The sequence below is a fragment of the Vidua chalybeata genome, chromosome 16 (assembly GCF_026979565.1).
Source record: "Vidua chalybeata isolate OUT-0048 chromosome 16, bVidCha1 merged haplotype, whole genome shotgun sequence".
Taxonomy (NCBI): Eukaryota; Metazoa; Chordata; class Aves; order Passeriformes; family Viduidae; genus Vidua; species Vidua chalybeata.
In genome coordinates this window covers 9,757,092-9,776,491 of record NC_071545.1, presented here as the reverse complement: position 1 = coordinate 9,776,491, position 19,400 = coordinate 9,757,092, and the positions used below count along the sequence as shown (strand labels likewise).

General features: G+C 40.5%; 1 protein-coding gene across 1 annotated transcript in view; it reads left to right on the top strand.

Moving 5' to 3' along the window:
- Positions 1-3,146: 3,146 nt before the first annotated feature.
- BAIAP2L1 (BAR/IMD domain containing adaptor protein 2 like 1) overlaps positions 3,147-19,400 on the top strand; it is a 35,202-nt gene continuing 18,948 nt past the window's right edge. Inside the window, exons 1-3 of the mRNA XM_053957305.1 lie at positions 3,147-3,361; positions 11,504-11,579; positions 14,344-14,430. Of these exons, the coding sequence (XP_053813280.1) occupies positions 3,311-3,361; positions 11,504-11,579; positions 14,344-14,430 (214 nt within the window). The 5' untranslated portion in view covers positions 3,147-3,310. The remainder of the gene's footprint in view (positions 3,362-11,503; positions 11,580-14,343; positions 14,431-19,400) is intronic.

Genomic DNA, 19,400 nt, shown 5'->3' with positions numbered 1-19,400 from the left:
TTTAGCCCTTCTCTGATGGGAACTGGACCAGCTAAGCTACTAACCTGGCAATTTCCCTGAACTGTGCTTGAGGTTTTTGCTTGAGACAAAGTACAAAGAATAGACGTAGTTATACCACAGGATGGGTTCATCACCAAAGAAAAAATATTTTCTTCTTCATCTCTTCTGGCCAACAAATCCATATCTGTTAAAAGTAAGCATTAAAAAAAAGATAATCAGATTAATTTTAATTCCAATCAGTTCAGAGAGCAGATATGATTGATGATCAGAACTAGACTACTGCTCTGAACTCTTTTCCAGAGCAAAGACAGCAAGTGCTCTTCAGAATCCCTAAGAAACAATACCAAAATGCATAACCTGAGAAGTCAAACACCCAAACTTCAGTGTAATTGATAAACATGATAAACCAGAAGAGTCTACATAAAACAATACATCTCACAACAGTATGTTTATTCCAAATGCCTACAGGAGTATGTAGGCAATGGAGCATGAATAGATATTCATTAAGTTTCAGCTTTGCAAGCTATTAAACATTCTGTCCTGATCACACCAAACACTTTGGTGTGTTACTAGCAGACTATTGCATTCATGTTTAAATGTAAGAGCATCCTTAAGCAACTTGTAAAAATGAAACCTCATTCAACCATTCCAAATTCCTCTTGTTTGCACACATCGGGATTGACTCCAGCTAAGTCAGTAACATAACACTAATCTTTACACAATGTAAAATAAAAATCCCCTATTAAGAGAACAAAGCCTTTGCATTAGAATTACAAGCTCAAGTAGAATCTTTTCCTAGTGAATTTGAAAATTTATGATAAATAGCAAAGGCCTGGATACTCAAAGAATTGGATTTGGCTGTCAAGTTTCAAGTTTTGCAGTCACAGAGTAAAGTTAAATATCTGAACTATTTATGGTTATTTTTATTTTAATCTGGAGATAGATGAAATAATAGATGTAATCATTACCCCAAATTAAGGATTCTGCTCTGCTAGTTTCATTTCCCACTTAGGTATTTCTTAAAGACTGTTTTTTCTACGTTTCTTTTTCTTTTCTCCATAGCTTTACAATTGGTATAATACCGTATTATTTATTTCCATCCTTATTTTCCTTTTTTTAATAACCAACAGAATTAAAAACACAAAAAAAAGATTACCTAAAAACTCTAAAAAAATGTATGCACAGAAAGACTACAGAAACAAATTCCAAAGATCATACCAAAGACCAAAGGTCATACACAGAAGTAGGAAATTCAGTAGAACTTTAAAATATTTACATCTGCTTACAAGGTAAAAAGAAAGACCTTTACAAATGTATATTTTGAAATGCTGAGAATTCCTACAACATGTTAAGTGTCATAACAACTTAAACACTTCTGCCTAAATAAATTATCCATATTGTTTCTGTCTGATGTGCATACTCCATTTACACTCACATTGTAATCTACTGTGACTGAATTTAGCAAGCCAACTGGAAACAAACACCCTGAATCCTGGGTGAGCTCCCAGAGCTCCACAGCGTTCAGAGGAAAGAGAAATGCTATGCCTTCAACAGGAATAAAACACTCCCTGCTGTACACTACACTCCCAACTCCTTTAGCAGGAATCAGGGAAGGAAAAGTCCCTTTCTGCATCTTCCTTTGGGTACCTGCTCCCTCAAATTTGACCAGTCTATTAGGGAATAACATCCTTTTCAGGCACTGGCATATGGTAACACAAAAGTTGATAGCACCCAGTCTGTTTTCAGAGATGTAACAAACTCTGCTGACAAAAGACTTGGGCATAAACAGTGTGACTCTGCCTGCCATGCTCAGGCAAGCAGCCACATCACATTTGACAGGACTGTTTGTACGAGCAAACAGGGCTTAGAGGGAACATCAGTTGTAGACTTGGGCCCAGAACAATCCATTATGGCATAGGATAACATTATAAATTAAACTGAAAAGCAATTAACACCATACATACCAGAAGTCTGTAAAGACCTTACCTGGGAGTAGGAAGTCTCCTGAAACCCCCTTTCTGCCCTGCATTTTAGCTGCATTTGAGAGAACACCTTAAGTGCTCACTTTTTCCCCAGATGGTAAATTGTAATTTTAATTCTAAAGGCACATCCATGTGCTCAAAAACATCTTTGCAGCTCCCGAAACCCCTTAACAACTTCCTCCCTCACCAGAGTCCAATATCTAGGATTCTGATCCAAGTCCAGTTTTTTATTGCTGCAATAAAGTGAGGGAAACAGAGGGAAAGACAGCAACCAAGAGAAGGACAGCCAGCGTGTGAGGAGGGTGATTACACCTCACACACTCGATACCCAGCACCGTAACCTAGTTTTAAATACCCAAGGTTATGAAATTTCCACAAAGCCCTTCAAGATAGTGCCAGTTTTACTTTATCAGAAAGATATTCTAACTGGCATACTTTAATCTCGCAATCTGGACAATTTACAATCCACAAAAATGTACAGCTTCTCGCAGCCTTCCTCACCAGCCCTCTCCATGAAGGACTCGTAAGTCAGTTCCAAGAGGAAAGATGACTGAGGGCAGTGTTTTATTGGGTGTGTATTTAAAACAAATAGAAAACTTCAACGTGTAGCAGGAAGCTCGGGCAGTGCACTAGACCAGGAGTCGGGAGAAAAACATTTGTGTCCATTCCTGAGGGGGTTTCAGGAATGGGGGTCTCCCCCGCTGCTCTCCCGCATGCGGAGGGAGAGAGGTGTGGAAGGAAGCAGGGAGACCGCACCGCACCGCACCGCACTACCATCACCAGGGCTAAGCTAATTAATCCTGACTAATTAATTCCTACAGAGCCCTCACTTAATTGCTGGGAGGAAAAGTTTACCTCCGACTTCGCGGGGCACTTAGAGCAGCCTGCCTCCGGAGAGGACTTTCTTCCACACTGCCCGGGCCGGGCTTTGGCAGCGGGGCAGGGGCACCGGGGAGGGGAGCGGGGAGGAGGAGGAGGAGGATGGGAGATGGAGGATGAGGATGGGGGCGGCGCTCGGAGCGGGCGGTGGCTCAGGTAGGGGCGGTCCGAGCGCTCCGCCCGCCCCGCCCGGCCGAGCCGTGCCGAGCCGAGCCGAGCCGAGCCGTGCCCGCCGAGCCGAGTGCGGCGATGCGAGCCCGGCCCGGCCCTCCCCGCCCGCCGAGCCAGTCCTGCCGCGTCGGGAGCCGCGCAGGGCCCGCCCCGGCGGCGCTGCCCGGCTGGTTCCGCAAGTTTTTGACAGTTTGTGCACGGAACGCCGAGGCTGCCGCGGCGCTGCGCTGGGCTGGGGCCGGGGCGCTCCGCAGGACCGAGGTCTCCCCGCCGGCACCATGTCCCGGGACCCCGAGGAGGTGAACAAGCTGACGGAGAACACGTACAAAGTGAGTGCGGAGCGGGGAGGGGCTGCCCGCGGCCACCTTTGCCCAGGGGGCCGCGGGAGGCGCGGGGCGGTCGCGGAAACGCAGCAAACTTTTATCTTTTCTTTTTCTCTTTACTTTATTTTCTCTCTCTCTTTTTTTTTCTTTCTTTCTTTACTTTTTTTTCTTTTCTTTTCTTGCTGTTTTTTTCCCCCTTCTCCTTTTTTCCCCGATCCCCGGGGGGATCCCGCCCGCCCCGGTGTGTCCGGCCGCTCCCCCTCCCCGCGGCCGGGGCTCCGCCGCAGCCCCCGGGCGGGCACGGCCGCGGCACCCCCGGGACAAGGCGGCTTCCAGACCGGTTTCTGCCTCTCCAGCCGGCTCGGTTCAACAGCCAGCCCCAATTCCCTTGGTGCGTTTTGGTGATAAGGTGGTTTGGAGATCCTGGTGGTTGTGGTCCTCTGCTTGAACCGTTTCTTCATACGGGCCAGAGCCTAAACATGGCTTAACGCTGAATTGAGTTGCTTGCCAGCGTCCCGAGCTGATAATCAGATTTATGATGGTGCACCCTAGCACTGCCTCAAAGTACTGACTGCTGTGGGTAGTTCAATTCATTTTGGGAGGTTTTAAACTTTCCAAAATGCCTTGTTATTTGTAGAATTTAAAATATTTTGTTTATGAGCACCAGACATTTGTTCTGAACTGCTTCTTCCTATAAACACACTCTTTCCAAAACACAGCAATTCTAATTGGGAAAAATTCCCTTGAGAATCATAATTTTGGTTGGGTAGTGAAGTAATCCATAGTTGTATCTGTAGTCCTCATTCTGTACAGTGCGTTGTACCAGAGAAAGCACTCAAATTTGCATGATTGAATGCATTTGCAAATTTAACTTACAGCTGCACTGCACTTGTAGCTTTGAGCCCTAAGGAAAGCTTTCTGTTGGATTGTTCTATTTCACTATTTACTAAATTTTTCTGGTTTATTATCAAACGTTTTCATATTTCTGAAGATGTTGTCATCAGTATTTAAAGGTTTCCAAAAACATTTACTAGGAGTAAATTTTGCTGTTACTTTTGTTGTTCTTCAACACACATTTAAAGTCAACTTTACCCCTCCCTTTAAGTAGTCCGGTTATACTGGGGTCATGTTGTATTTGCTGTTTACTTTCTTCGGACTTAGATATCAAATTCATGCAAAACTACAGAAAAAATGAGATTATCTGGGTATAAATTTCGTCCTCTAGAACCAGAGCAGATAATCTTAAATAGTCTGGTGTTTTTTGGTATCAGTTACGTTTGTGGCAAGGCCATAAGCAAACATAAATTCCTCTCTCAGAAGAGCACCCTGTAAATACAGGCACACAGAAGAGAAACCTGGGAAGTTGACTGTTCAGGGCTGTGCCAACAAAGGAATGCTCTGCTCTGTCTATTGACTTCCAGAATGCAGTCAAAACAGTTTTACAGAGGAGAGGGGAGAAGATCTCCTGTGTGTTTTAATGGATATAATTTAAAATAGGCTTTAAAGGAATGAGAGACCTCTAAATAGCAAAACCTTCCCTGTTATTCACGACTGATTTCCTGGGAAGGTTTGCGCTTTAGTTTTGTTTTCTCAACTAATTCAAAGGTATCTTTAAGATTGAAATAACCAGGAAAACCACCAAGGAATACAAAGTTAATGTTGACATTGTGATGAAATGTCTCCTCTGTAGGTATTTTGAGAGGTCTGGCATGTTGCATCACATAGCTCGTACTCACAGGCCTGGAAACCCTCCTGCCCTGCCCTCATTAAAAATTGAAACTTTATCCAGATAAGGCATAAAGGCTGCTTCAGATAGAGAATGGATTCGGGGTCCACTTTAAAGCAGTTACTTCTCCATCAAAGTTGAAATCTTGAAAACAGTTGGTTACCCTTTAGGGGCAGAGAGCAGGAGCCTGTGTATTCAGCACTGGCTGGGACTGTAATCACAGCTCCCCCATGTAAAACAAATGAACACCTCTTTGTGCCGTGCTCCAGCCTGTGTGGAGAGTGTGCTCTCCTTTGTTCAGCAGTGCTCATGACACTTTTGCCCTTGCCTGTGCCATCCCAGCAGTGCACTGCCTGAAACACTGTGCTGGGATGGGTAAAACCCAGAGCACTGCTTGTGCTTCTCCTACCTTTAAGAAGAAAGGCTTGGTTTGGTGAAAAACTAATTCAGTGCAGTGCAGTGATGGCATCTGTGCTGCAGGACCAAATACAGGCTTAAGACTTCTCAAGTTTTGGGTGACCTGGAAATATAATAGAAAATTAAATTTAATACCTTGCTGGCCTGCTATTTTTGGGGGGGTGGGGGAGTGTTGTGTGATTTTTTTTTTTTTTTCTGTTTCTTACAGTGCTAATCCACTGGATTTATTAAATACATAGTAACCTGTGTTATGCAAAGCTTCAAAATATATTTACAGAAGTCATCAGGTGGCTGAGTAATGCCGTTTTATTTTTATCTTGTTCTTCCTTTCTTCTGGCATCAACACCAGAAAATGAATACCTCAATGTTTTTCAGCTAACCTGACTAAATAAACAGCATAATTCACAAATGTGTGTGCACACACCAAAACCAGGGCTGACATTTACCCTTTATGTAAGATCTGAAGAATCACTTTAATGCATGATAGGAATGGCACGTGCACAATGAAGCCCAAGGGTGTGGGAGCCTATGACTAAAGAGGGCCACAGCCTCCCTTCTGCCAAGGAACTGCTGAGAGGCTCCCTGGTATGACACTGCCCTGCCCTGGCAGCTCCCTGTGGGGATGTGGGACAGTGTGGGGGGCCACTGTGGGACCCCCTGACGCACAGATGGTCACTTGGTCACCCCAGCAAAGTGGTTTTGTGTGGTTGTGTCCCTGCAGCCTGCACAGGTTTTCTGCTGTAGGTGGGGAACTGCTTTGGCATCCGGCTGTGACACACGGAGTGCAGGGCAAAGGGGACAGGACAGGAAAGTGCTGAGGTACTGACCTGTCCTTCTGCCTGGCTGGGCCAAGGGCTGGGCAGGCAGCTCAGAGTGCTCCTGTGGGGTGAGGCTTCCAGAGCTCTTGATACTGGCATGATTTGTGTTGCTCATCTTGGATTTAAGATATATCTTGAATCTTACCCAAAAATTTTGATTATCAACCAAAGCACAATTAAAAAAACCCCAAAACACCTCCCCCACTAAAAAAAAAAAAAAACCATTGCGCTCCTCAGAGGCATTAAGAATTATTTTGGTAGGCTATACACGGAAATAGATCTGATAAATTCACTTTAAAGTCCTAAATTCCATGTTTCTGTATTTAAAAAAAAACCCCTCACAATTATATTAAGCTACTGGATTTATGTGTCAAACTTCAAATTCACCTATGGTCCCAGCACAAGCTGCAGTCAGGCTGATCCTTTGTACCCTGCATTATAAATCTAACTTGGGGGAAGAGGAGCCTTTGGGAGTTTGTATAAAATCCAGAGCTTCCTCAGTACAAATTATCTCTTCTGCCCTTATTTAGAGTTATGCCTACTTGAGGTCTGTCCTTGGGCATGTGTTCATAACCTGAAAAGGTTTCTATTTGAAATACACTGATGGGTGACGTATTAATGTTTCTCTTGAACAAAAAATGTTCCATCAAGACGACTAACAATTAGTCATAAGAATTAGTCTTTTTGAATAAACACTGGCATCTTGATTTAGTCTTTTCCATTCTGTTAAACCAGTTTTAAAATTATATTAAGCTAACATACAAATGAGATATCTTAGCATGAGATGTGCTGAGGGCTCAACTGTGCCCTTCTGAAAATTGTATTATGGATCTCAGGAGCTAAAGGAGGAGATGAAATGCACTAATGTACAAAATGCTTCAAGTACAGTAGAACACAGTATTATTTCCTTTTTGTACTCCTTTTGAATCTTCTCAAGGGCGGGGGGTCTCAGACATAGTGTGGCAACACTAGAGACTTAAAAATTTTGCTCATTTTCAAATTGAGAAATAACAGTTTAAAATAAATCACTAGTAGCTATGCAGAGCTTAGCTATGAATAGCTATAGTGATAGTAATAGGAGTGATGGCAGACATCAAGATCTACTTTTCTCTGGTAGTTTTCTAATTTCAGAATTCTACCCAAATACATTGTTATTCACTCTTGCAAGAGTGCCTGCAGGATGTAAACTTGAAACTGCAGGGAGTCTATGCATTGTTTAGTTATGTTCATACCTGCTGAGCTATTGTTCAGTGAGGTGTGTCTTTAAGTAAAAAGCAAAGCTGAGCATTTACAGGAAGGCACTTTTACAATGGCTGTCATTTGGTTTGAAGATTAGCCTTGTTTATGTGACTATCAGGAACTGTGAAAGATTTAATATCCACAAACAAGTGGAAATTCAGGGCTTCTTCCTCTTCAGCCAGCTCCATGCTACCAGGCTGGATAACTCACACTGGTTTCACGTGGTGAAAGGAACACAGCAACTCTTATAACAGATTCTCTGAGTATTTAATGACTCAAACCACCAGAATAGGTTTCTCTTATGCTTTTCTCCCTTGGAAGGTCGCTTTTGCCAGCTCTAAAGGTCTCTGCATAAAAGATGTTTCCAGTTGCCTGTTTTGTAAATGTTTCCCTTTATTTCCATTCATCCTAAATAATAGAAAGCTGTAGGATCTGATCATGTGCCTCCTCTTCTCGTTAATTATTCTGTTCATGAGAGGTAGTGTGTCACTGGAATATAGGACACACGATTGACAATTAGGAGGCCCTGTTTGTGTGCCTCACTGTACAGGCAAATGGTGTGTTGTGAACCACTTTAACCCTCCCAAGCTCTCTCTCATTTTATGATGTTTATTTGGATTAAGACAAAGGTTTTATTTGCATGCCCTTGTACACCAAGGCAGATAAAAATACTGTTATTTTCTGAGACTTTTGACAATTTTAAGTTCTCCTGATCAGATTTTTTTTCTTTGTTCCTCTGTCCTCCTTTTTGAGAAGTTTTGAGATCTGACTTTATTGTATGACTTGAAATTTTGCACTGGTGTTCAGTCCCACTCATTTTTGTGACCTTTTCTTTGGAGTAAAAGTAAGAGAATCTATAAAACTGTAAGACATGGTAAGAAAAAGTAACTGTACAAATTGATTGGAGTTGCACTTGTCCCCTATAACTTCCAAAGCTGAATAAAATACTACAATAATTTTAATTTATCTGAAGTGTCTTGGTAATATCAAATCTCTAGCTCATTCTGCCTGTGAGTTTCCCTTTTTGATAAAGTGCTCTAGATACTTCTCCTAGACTTCAAAGACAGCCAGTGGTTACCTGTGATTAACTGTATAGAAAGACCACTAGAAGCATGGCCAGGTTTTTTGTTTGCTTTGAGAATCTTGTCTTCAGTAGAAAGGTAAAAGATCACATTTTGTGCTTTCTTCCTAATGCATGAAAGGGAAATAATCTGAGAATTATTTCATTGGGTCATCTTGGAGACGTGGCAGGGGCGTCAGGGAGAGTTAAGTTTTTCTATTGAGCACAAACCCTCGATTGAGATGAGCCTTGCCCAGTGCTGGGAGGATCAGCTGGTACCCATAAACCAAACTGTGAAACCAGGATTCCAAAGGGGAATTTCCATTGCCGAGGCTTTTGCTGTTTCTCGGGCGTTCACGTCCAGGGACTGGTTCTGCTAACAATCAACCACTGTGGCCTGAAACCCTTCCAGAGACTGCCTGGGCTGATGGAGAAAAGATCCATCAGTTGTGCTCCTGCAGCTGCTGCAGGCACTGGCTGTAAGTTGTTTCTTCACCTTTCCCAGTGGTTTCTCGTGTACCTTGAGCAGATGTGGTGTCCTGGAGCTCTCCCTCTGAGTCCCCTGTGTCCCACTGGACCTGCTGTGTGTCCAGAGCATGGTCTGTGTCTGCTGTACACAAATACCTGCTCTGGGTCAAGAGGTCTGGTGAAAAAAAAGAGCTGTGGGAGCTGGCTTCAGAGAGGGGACCTGTGAAGGGAAATTTTATTGGGGTTTGTTCACTTCTTCCTGAATGAAAACAACTGACACAAGTGCAGTGACTGGTTTGAAAACTGAATTAGAAGATGTCAGGAAAACTGGAATCTTTACCCCTGAATGCCTAAGACAGTCATTCCAAAAATCAGTACTTCAAGGCCTATAATTATCATGCTCTTCTTAGAATTTTGGGGTAGGTGGCAATAAGGGGTTTTACTCTGTAACTTTTTGTTTTGAGGAACAGGGTTAGCATAGGCAGAATCTTTCAAGATTATTTTCAGTATAGAGTGGCAATTCAAGATGATACTTAGACTCTCACTTGCCATGGACACACCCTATCATGGTACATCTTTTTTTCCCCATATCCTTGAACATACAGGACTCTTTATCCTGAAACAATCCCCTAATTCATCTTTTTTTTTTTTTTTTCCCTTGTGATTCACTGACTCCATGTAAGTCAACAGACACCATCTTTAGTACACAGCTGGGAAGAAATAGCAAAAAGTTGGAATAGGAAGAAACAACTTGCTCCTTGGAACAAGTGTCTCACAGTCAGAGTGCCTCAGCAAGGAGGAGAGCAACAACCACAGCAGCAACACTGACAGCAGCAATTTCCTGAGCTGGGGCAGGAGGAGGGATGTTCCCAGACACCAGAGCCTGAATATCCATCCTGTTAAGTTGTTAGAATAGCCCTTGGCATTGTTGGCTCCACCTGAAACACACTTTCCCAAATGATTTCTGGATGTGGTTTGTGACTTAACACAAATCAAGGGCCTGGGGACAATAGCTGGTTTGTTTGCAGTGATTGCATTTGGGTGGGTGAGAGTTTAATGGGACAGACCAGAAAACAATCCCAGTTGCATTTTATTTGTACACAAAGGCAGTGAAGCCAGGTATTGTTGTTCTGTGGCTGCTTTTGATATAATTTATGCTATACTAGTATTGGAATCTAATAGTTTAATATACTTTTAAAATATCTATATTTTTATTCAGTATGACTGTTAAAGTATTATTGGACTTAATCCTTCACTTTTTATGTTCAGCAGAATCCAGATATAGTGCTGTCTTTGAAAAATAATAGAATTCTGTCTGCGTGGCCTTGCCTGAAAATCAGACAAATGTGACATATTGCTGTTCTTTTTGAGTCCACCTGTGTACTAAACATAAATATTTTCATTCTGCTAGTAGTACAACAGACAAAAGCTTGATAGTATTTCACTTGTCTTGAGTCTTGTGTTTCTTGTAAACAGAAAGCATCTGTTTTGAATTCCTTGAACTTGACAGTTCTGCTGTGTGAACAGTAGTGAGTGGTGTCATAAAAGTATTGCCATAAAAATAGTAAGAGTAACGAAATGGTGTCAACAGGAATCTCATTATCTTCTTTACATGACAATATAATTTCACAGAGTAATGTCATAGCCATAGTTTTGTTAGGAAGATTCTGGAGAAAGGAGGTCCAGAATCTGCAGGTTGTAGAATTTGCTAGGAACGAGAGCAGTCCTGCCTGGAGCTTCTGGATTTCAGATTCTGGTTGTTTCAGCCAGTAATTGTATTTGACAGTGAAAGCAGCTGCAGTGGATTTTTTTTTCCCCTTCTATTTAAATAAGGTCATCATTTTCATTTTCTTTCTGAAAAAAAAACATGGCTTTGCACAAATTTCAAACAAACAAAAAACACAGCAAAAAATCCCAAAACAGCTAATTTCCCTAAATGCATCTGTAACACAGAAACCACAAAGAATATGAACCAGAGATCTGGTGAAATTTTGCTTTTCTTTTCTAGCATTTTTTTTAATTTAGAACTCAAATCTTGAACTATTGTTAGAAAGTTGTCTGAATTAATAAAACAATTAGTGGATAAAGGTTTTTCTTTCATTCCAACATTACCTACCATAAAAGATGGTCTTGCACGAACTTTGATCACACACTTGATATCCTTTTGTATTAGAAACAGCCAGACTCCTTTTTAACCCCTGTTGCAATAGTTTAACTTTTTTTTTCCCATTTGTTGATCTTAAGGGCTCAGTTTCTTCTCCCTTCCATCCTTTGTTTTCCTGAGTCTCTTAAATCCTCCAATTTTCATCCATCCATGGACTTCTCAGTCATGAACTAGGCCTGAGTGACACTGAGATTAATACTTACACCCACTGTGGAATTATCGTGGTTATAACACAAATTTTGTTTTCTTTCACTAGAATGTTATGGAACAGTTCAATCCCGGACTGAGGAATTTAATAAATCTGGGGAAGAATTATGAAAAAGCTGTTAATGGTAAGCTTTCCAATTGCTACATTTAGAAAGAATGTTTAATTCTCATTGAAATATAAATATTGGATATGAGGGTTGTGTATATAGGCTTAATTCTCAAGTTGAACTTTGGATGTGTTTAATTAAGAGGAAAAAACCCCAACTAACAAGCACAAATTTACAAATATATGTGCCTTCTCTCCAGTCTTTTGGGGTTTTTCCACTGTTCTGGAGAAGTTGCATCACAAACTCTTAGGCACAGAGCTCCTGCAAAATAAACTGAAAGTGGGTTTAAGTAACCCACATTAGAATAATAAGTGAAAAAAACCAAAGTTATGTAAATTAGGTGGTTTAGTTTTTTTCTCTGAAAATACCTTCCAGAGATATTTCACATTCTTAGATCTGTTCCTGCTCACCTACACACGTCACTACTTAAGTAACCCTGAGTACAGAACAATGTGAATTAGTTCAAGTTGCAGGAGTGGACTGATTTGTTGTTGTTGTTGTCCATACTAATCCTGATGCTATCTTTTTCATTGAGTCAAAATCAGAATGAATTTGAATCTAAGGACCAATCTCTCAAACATTTTAGAATATAATTGCCTGCTTCCATTATTGACTTCACAGAAACAATCTAAGAAGGTCTTTCCAGGACTGGGCTCCAGACTCCCAGAGCCTGCACTGTGGGACCTGTCAGAGCCTGCTCCATTTCCCATGCAGACCTGTCAAACTGCTTGATACCATATTAAAGCCATGTAAAATCTCTCTAATTTTGCCCCACTCAAGCCTGTGGCACATCAGTCCTCTGAGAAATGGGATCCTGCAGAAGTAGTGCTTAGCCAAACAGACACTGAAATCTCTCTTTATGCAAATTTTAGACCTGGCTTGAGAAAAAGATAAAAGCAAAGCCTGCTGGAGATGAAAATAGGGAAATGTTGACTTAATTGTGGCAGTGCCTAACTTGATGGATTAACATGTGGTTACCTTGTACCTCACCTTAGGAATTGCAGATAGTACCAGAAGGAATAACAAGTGTTTTCTTAATCATTTGAAATATTTCTATACCAGTTTCTGAGGGTTCTTCTTTTCACACACTTTGCTGTTGATATGTTACATTTTGGTTTTTGTTACATTTGCCTTCAAGCCTAGCTGATAAGGCATATTTAGCATGAATGCTTAATTTCAAATGAATATTTACAGTGTTGCAACAACTGTTGCAAAGTCATCTTTGGACTCTCATAAATTGGCAATCTTTTCACCATCAGCTCTGAGTGGTGTAAATAGATCTGTAACAAGGAGTTAATACTCTGTTGCTAATCAAACACTTTGCAGCTTTCCAAAAAAGTTGGAGTATGCTGACAAAGAACATAAAACTTAAAAGAATTCCAGATATGTTTATAATGTATTTTTCTATACAAAGGACAAAAGGTCAAAAAACCTTCCCTTTCTGTAGAAATAATTTATATTCCATAGTACTGGTGAGGGGACTATACAAGCAGGGTTCTTGATTTAGCTTGGTTAGGACAGGGAAAATCACACGTTTCCTTCCTTTTTAAGTGGTTGTATTAGGAGAAAAGAGTGACTTGGGGCTGTCTTGAGAATACACAGATAGGAAGAGTTGGGCTGGCATCAAATCCTCTTGTGCAGGTGGCACACTGCTCCACCAGTAGCACCAGTATAATTCTTCTGCTCAAAAAGTTTGAATACAGAGCACCTATGAGACAGCTTAGAGAGAAATCACCTTTTCTAATGCAACAGAGCCTCAAAGAGAATCTTTGTTTGATTTGGAAAATTTTCAGTCTTGATGAATATACTGTTATGCAACCAAAGATGTCACCTTACTAGTAAAAACTGTAAAATACAGACCTGTAATTGGCAATTATATTCCTCTCAGGAAAAAAAAGCATTCTAAAGTTAACAGTGAGGCTCTGCTTGACTTTCACTTTAGGTCAAGAATGTACTACTACAAAAAATTATGACAAATAACTTCAATAAGTTATTTTTCACATTAAAGCTTGCCACTTTGTCCTTGTTATTTCTTTTCTTTGTGCTGTGCAGATCAGTTCTAGGCACTGAAGATGGATCTATTCCCTGTGTAAGATGTTTCTCCCCACTGGCCTCCCTGCAGCTTCAATCCCAATGTTTCAATGTTCATTCCACAGAAAGTGGCTTTGCTGTTTAAATCAGCCCTAAACAGGAAATTATTAACTGGAAATAACTGAAACTTCGTGCTATATATTATTGGTTCCTGTACCAGCCAGATTTAGAGGGAAAGGATGATTTGTTTTTGAGGGGCTCCACATGTCCCTGGGACAGCTGCAGGTCCCTGGTGTCATGGCCAGTTGCCATTTCCCAGTTGCCATTTCCCTGCTCTGGCTGGTCACCACCAGAGACCTCAGCACTTTTAGGAAGTTTGGGATTGCAGTTTGGGTTTTTCCAACAGTTTTCTCTGTACCAAGGAACTTTGCTATGTCCTGACCAATGGCTTATGGCTAAGCCTTCCCACTAAATGCTGATTGCCTCTGGGTATGCACGGAGGTTGGAGCTAAATAACAGGCTGAAACTTCATTAATGTTTTCTGAAGTTCTGTCTTTGTTTCCTTGTTTCACAGATCAGCAGGGAGCACAGGGACTTCTGTAAGATTCTGTGACAGAAGGAGTTCCTTGTTGCCCTATACCCCTCTCATACTCTGTGCTCTGGATGACAAGACTTCCTAGGATCATACATTAATAAAAATTGAAGATATTCTGATTTTTTTAACAGTTGTGTTTTTTTCACTCATCCCCAGTTATGGTAGTGGCTGGAAGAGCATATTATGATAGCCTTGCAAAGATTGGGGACATATCAGCAGATTCTCCAGTTTCTAAAGAATTAGGTAAGTGAAAACTCTTTTTTTAAAATTACTTCAAAGTATAACCTTTATTTTTGCTTTCGTGCTGGCAGCTCATAGAACAAATGTGAAGTAGATAAGGATTAGTTAAAGTATGTTCTGCTTTTATATAACACGGATGGAAGGGATTAGATGCCTTTAAGGCATATTATTTCTCAAGACTCATACAATGTTTTGACAAGTTTAGCTCTTTTTTCCCTCCTTTGGTGACTATATCTTCATATGCATTCAAAAGCATGTATTTTTAAGCTCATATAATTCTAAAGTACCAAAAAACATGTATCTTGATTTTTAATATAAAGGTGAAGGTTGAAATACTTTTGCAGCAGAATATTGGTATGAGAAGTCCTCATCTACAACAGCAGTTCTAAACTAAAACAATTTTCTGGTTGAGTGTCATTGTGAAGGGTTCAGTTTTACTTCACTACTTTTGATCAAGTGTATCACTAAAAGTTCTCAGGTGCATTTATATTTATTTTCTACTTGAGCTTTTGAAAGAGAAACTGTAGACTCAAAGACAGATTAATTTTACATTAATATAAATCCACTTCAAGTTCTGTACTCTCTGAAAATAATTTCTGAATATTTGAAAGATCAGCAGTAGAACTTGACCTTGACAACTTCACTTCTGTAGGCTGAGCAGCATAATTGCAACACTGGGCAAGGGAGTACAAAGTATTTGCAATATTTCTGACAAAAGATTCTCATGTCACTGCAAAGCAAAGAACTGGGACCTATACTGCAAAAAACAAACATTTGTTTAATGCCTTCATTTGCTGTTTGACAAAAATAACTTGATGATATGTCTTGCCTCTGAACTTTTGATTTTGGGCAATGTAGGACCCTTCCTGTGATGTAACTTGCATCTCCTCCTGTAACTCACCATAGTTTGTTAATTCAGCTGATTACCATGGATGGGTTTAGCAATTTTTTTTCATCGCTCTGGAGAAGTGGGATTGAGGGGACAGTGCCCCGTTGAAAGGTGGGCACTGGTTGCTGTGTGGCTGCCTGCGTTTTTATGGTTTGCTCTGACAGCTCTTGTGGGTGAGCGCTGAGGGCCGGGAGTGGTGGAACAGCAAACAGGGCAGAGCAAACAGTCCCGACAGCAGCTCCTCTGTTTGCTTTGCAGGCTGTTTACAGAAAGCAGAGCTGCTGCTGTCAAACTATAGAACAGTTAAAAGAAATGGCTGTGCAGAGTCTTATGAAATAGCAGAAAATGCACAATTACAGTTTTTGCAATCAAGCAGTTGGTCAGATGCATGGAAGCAACTGATCTATGACCTGTCGCTGTGGGACATTGCTTATTTGGAAATATTATTATTATTGGGTAATCTTCTGCTGACTTGTGAAAATAGCTGGTTTTTCCTATTATTTAGGACAATACAGAATTGTGATTGAAAACATATTTTTGTCTAACTATGAATTCCATCCTGCAATTATAAATCTTTTTCAAGATATACCATACTGAGAAAACATGGCCTTCCTCTCTGCTTTCTGTTCACCTTCTGCTTCAACTGTTACTGCAGAAAAATCTATTCTTCTTAAGGCAAACAGCAACTCAGGATTTCTTCCAACATACTCTCTGATGGAATACTTAATTTAGAGATAAGGAAAGTCAATGAATGCTGGAAAAGGCAGGATAATGTGGTTAGGAGCCTGTGACAGATCATTTGCATTTTCAAGAAAGTCTTACAAGTTCTGAAGCTGGGCTACAATATTAGACTATTTACCAAAGAAATATGATACACCCAGGTGTCTCTGAAAGTATCTGCTTGAAAAGAAAAGTATTTACTGTACACTTTGGTGTTTTAACCATATTGCAGTGCATGCTGAGCAGTATGGGGTGTGTAAGGACAGATCAAACTTTGCCTTTTCTAACTCCAGGGGAGCTGCTGCAGCCCCCTGTGCAGATCTCACCCAGGAGTTCCTTTAGACTTGCCAAAACACAAGTGGTTGACCACTAGCAGCTCTGTCATGCATAATACTTCTGTTATCTCTGCCAAATTAGAGGTGGTTTCACAGTTCAAACCCAAACCTGCTGGGTGACCTAGAGCGTATTCACTGCCAATGTGATGTAAAGATTGGTATCAAACCGCAGCCAATCCTTCCTCCCCACCAGGAAACACAGAACGAGGAAACAGAACGTGGGCTTCTGAGATGAGACAGTAAAAGGGACACCAGACCCACAGCAGGGGACAAACAGAAACAGAACAGAAATAAAGGAGATTTTTTTTGAAGCAGAGGGTGGAAAGCAGAGAGGCTGGAGAAGTCATGGGGGAAAAAAATCAAGGAAAAATGCCAGAAATCCTTTCTTCTATTGAACGAGATTGGAGCAGAAGAGGGAAATGAGAATGAAAAGGAAATCTGGATATTCCAGCTGATTCAGAGCTTTTGTACTAAGTATCTCTGTCTTTCAAGTCTGGTTGAAGCTCTCTGCATTATTTTAATACAGAATAATTTAAGCAAATTGAGGAAGTAGAAGAATGTATGTAGTCATAACACAATCCTTATGAATAAGGGATGAGTTGATTGAGTCAACATTCTTTCTAATTTTGTATTTCCCTAAATTTCTGAGCTTGTAGTCCCTCAGACTTCACAATGAGCATTAAAAGAACAGAATCTGAATTTATGTGCTTCAAGCTATTCTGCAATATGGAATTTGCATACCTTTTTTCCTGGTACTTTTTGGAAATCCCTCTAGGAAGAAAAGATAGAAAACAAGAAATTGCATGTTTAAAAATGTTAAGATTTCATACTATTCAAATTTCAGCATACCACACCAGGACAAATGCCGTGTTTCAATAATGCAGTAAAACCAATTTCACATAGACACTTCACCACAGTGTTAAAATAGTAACTTTCACATGTTGCTAATTGGCTTTGTCTTGCCCAAAACACAAAGGCTTGTCAGGCTTTGTCATGTCGATTTTTAGTGTTTATAATTTAAATAAAATCTCCTCTAGTAACACAGACTGTCTCTGTAGGCTTCACTTGCACAAGGAATTTGGAGGTTATTTCCTGCTTGCCTATGGAATTCTGCTTCTTATATCTTCCCAACTCTCTCTTCCAGCACCTGCCAGTTATTGTAGCGACATCTCATTTTATATTGTGGGTGTAAAGTCCCACTCAGTTTGTTGTGTAGCAACAGTATCTACAGCAGTCACCCACAATTACATTACGGATCTGTACCCAGAGCTTGTTGCTCAAGAATTAAGGAGTGTAAACTATTAATTGCTTGTCCAAACAGAAGAAGAAAGAAAAATATTACATTGCATGGTTTTGTTCAATGGAACTAAATTACAGAAGATCTGTATATTAATAGAACAATCAGAGGAGACAAAATTCTCTCCTAATCTAACCAAGACTGCTAATTTATTTAAACATTACTCTGGTTTACAGGCTTGTTTTTAATAGTTCCATTGTGTTAAAACTTAATTGGAAGCAGGTATGCAAGAGCTTATGCTCATCTGCAGTCTAAAATGTAAGAATTTGGGAAATTTTGAGTTCCTTTCAGAAGAATTCTCCTGGTTAAAAACCACTACAAATGATCTAGAGAAGCAAGTATTGAAATAAAAAATTGCCCTTTGTTGTAGCAGTCACAAGATAGAGAGGGGAGGGGAGAAAACCCCAAAACTTCTCATGGTGCACAGAGGAAGTGGAATTCTTTCCTGACAGAGGGTGAACCCTGAACTTGATGTTCCTTTCAAGCACAAAAGAACAGACTGTTATTCAGGTTAAAAGACAGGATTTGAACACATTTGAACACAAAAGACTTTTGCCTGTCAAGTGGTGTAATTTTAAAGGTCTCCACAACTGTCAACTTGTGTCACTCTCACTAGTGAGAAAACCAAGCAGAGAAAGAGAAAATTCCATGGTTTAGGATGAATGTAGCTAGCTCAGCTTCCATTAAAATAAAAAGGGGAGGGAGGAGAGTTGTTGGCTTACTTTAACACATATACATTGACCCTGTCAGCTGGAATCCTATTTCACTTAGAAAGATGACACCGTGCACTCTTCCCTTCCTCGGCTCATTTCAGCTGGAGAGGAGAGATCTGACATCTTGTCCACCTCACTGCATCCATGCCATCCCTCTATCCCAGCGTGCTGCCTTTGGAATGGATTGTGTTGGACAGAAAGGAGAGTGAAGCGTGCCAGCAACTGCAGAACCTTTAGCACCTCATCTGGTGGAAACTTCTGGGAAACCAGCTTAGAGGCTGCAGTTTAAGTAGTTAGAATCAGGCCAGCTTTTCCTATGGAGCATTAATAAAAGAGTATTCTGCTATATTTATAATGGAATTTCATATGAAGAAGCCACTTGATTCCTGTGCTATAAAAGGAAACTACACAGAGAGCTGTCTTGAAAGTATTTGTGGGGATTTACAGGAATAAGGTTTTGTATCTTCCAGTTATACAGTAACATTCCAGGCTTGTGCTATACAAACCTCCAGTCTGCTAAAAGAAAGGTGGAAGAAGATGAACCAGTCTTGAGTGTAAGTTCTGTAATATTTCCCTGCTAGAATATAAACCAGAAATGATGCATTCAAGAAGCACAGTGAACAAGAGGTGGGTTTGTTACTGAACATAAAAGAATGTGTGTAGAAACAGATACTGCAGTTTGTTCTTACAGAACTACCCCAAAAATGTTTGTTCTGTATACAATTATTGTTGTAAATTTTGTTATGAAGACTTCCAGATAAGTAACACATTTTCAGGTTCTGGAAATGGCTGATGGGAGGAAGCAGAATCTGAAAACACTGAAGGCCTTTGGTAAAAACTGCAGTAGCACCAGAGAAAAGAAAGGAGACAGATATTCATAGGATTTCAGTGATATTTTTCCAGCTATGTTTTCATGATAAGTTAGATAATAGATTACATTTTCCAGTCAATTTTAATATTTTATTCCCCACCTGTCCCAATCTTACTGCACCCTACAAACTGAAGCTCATTCTCCTGTT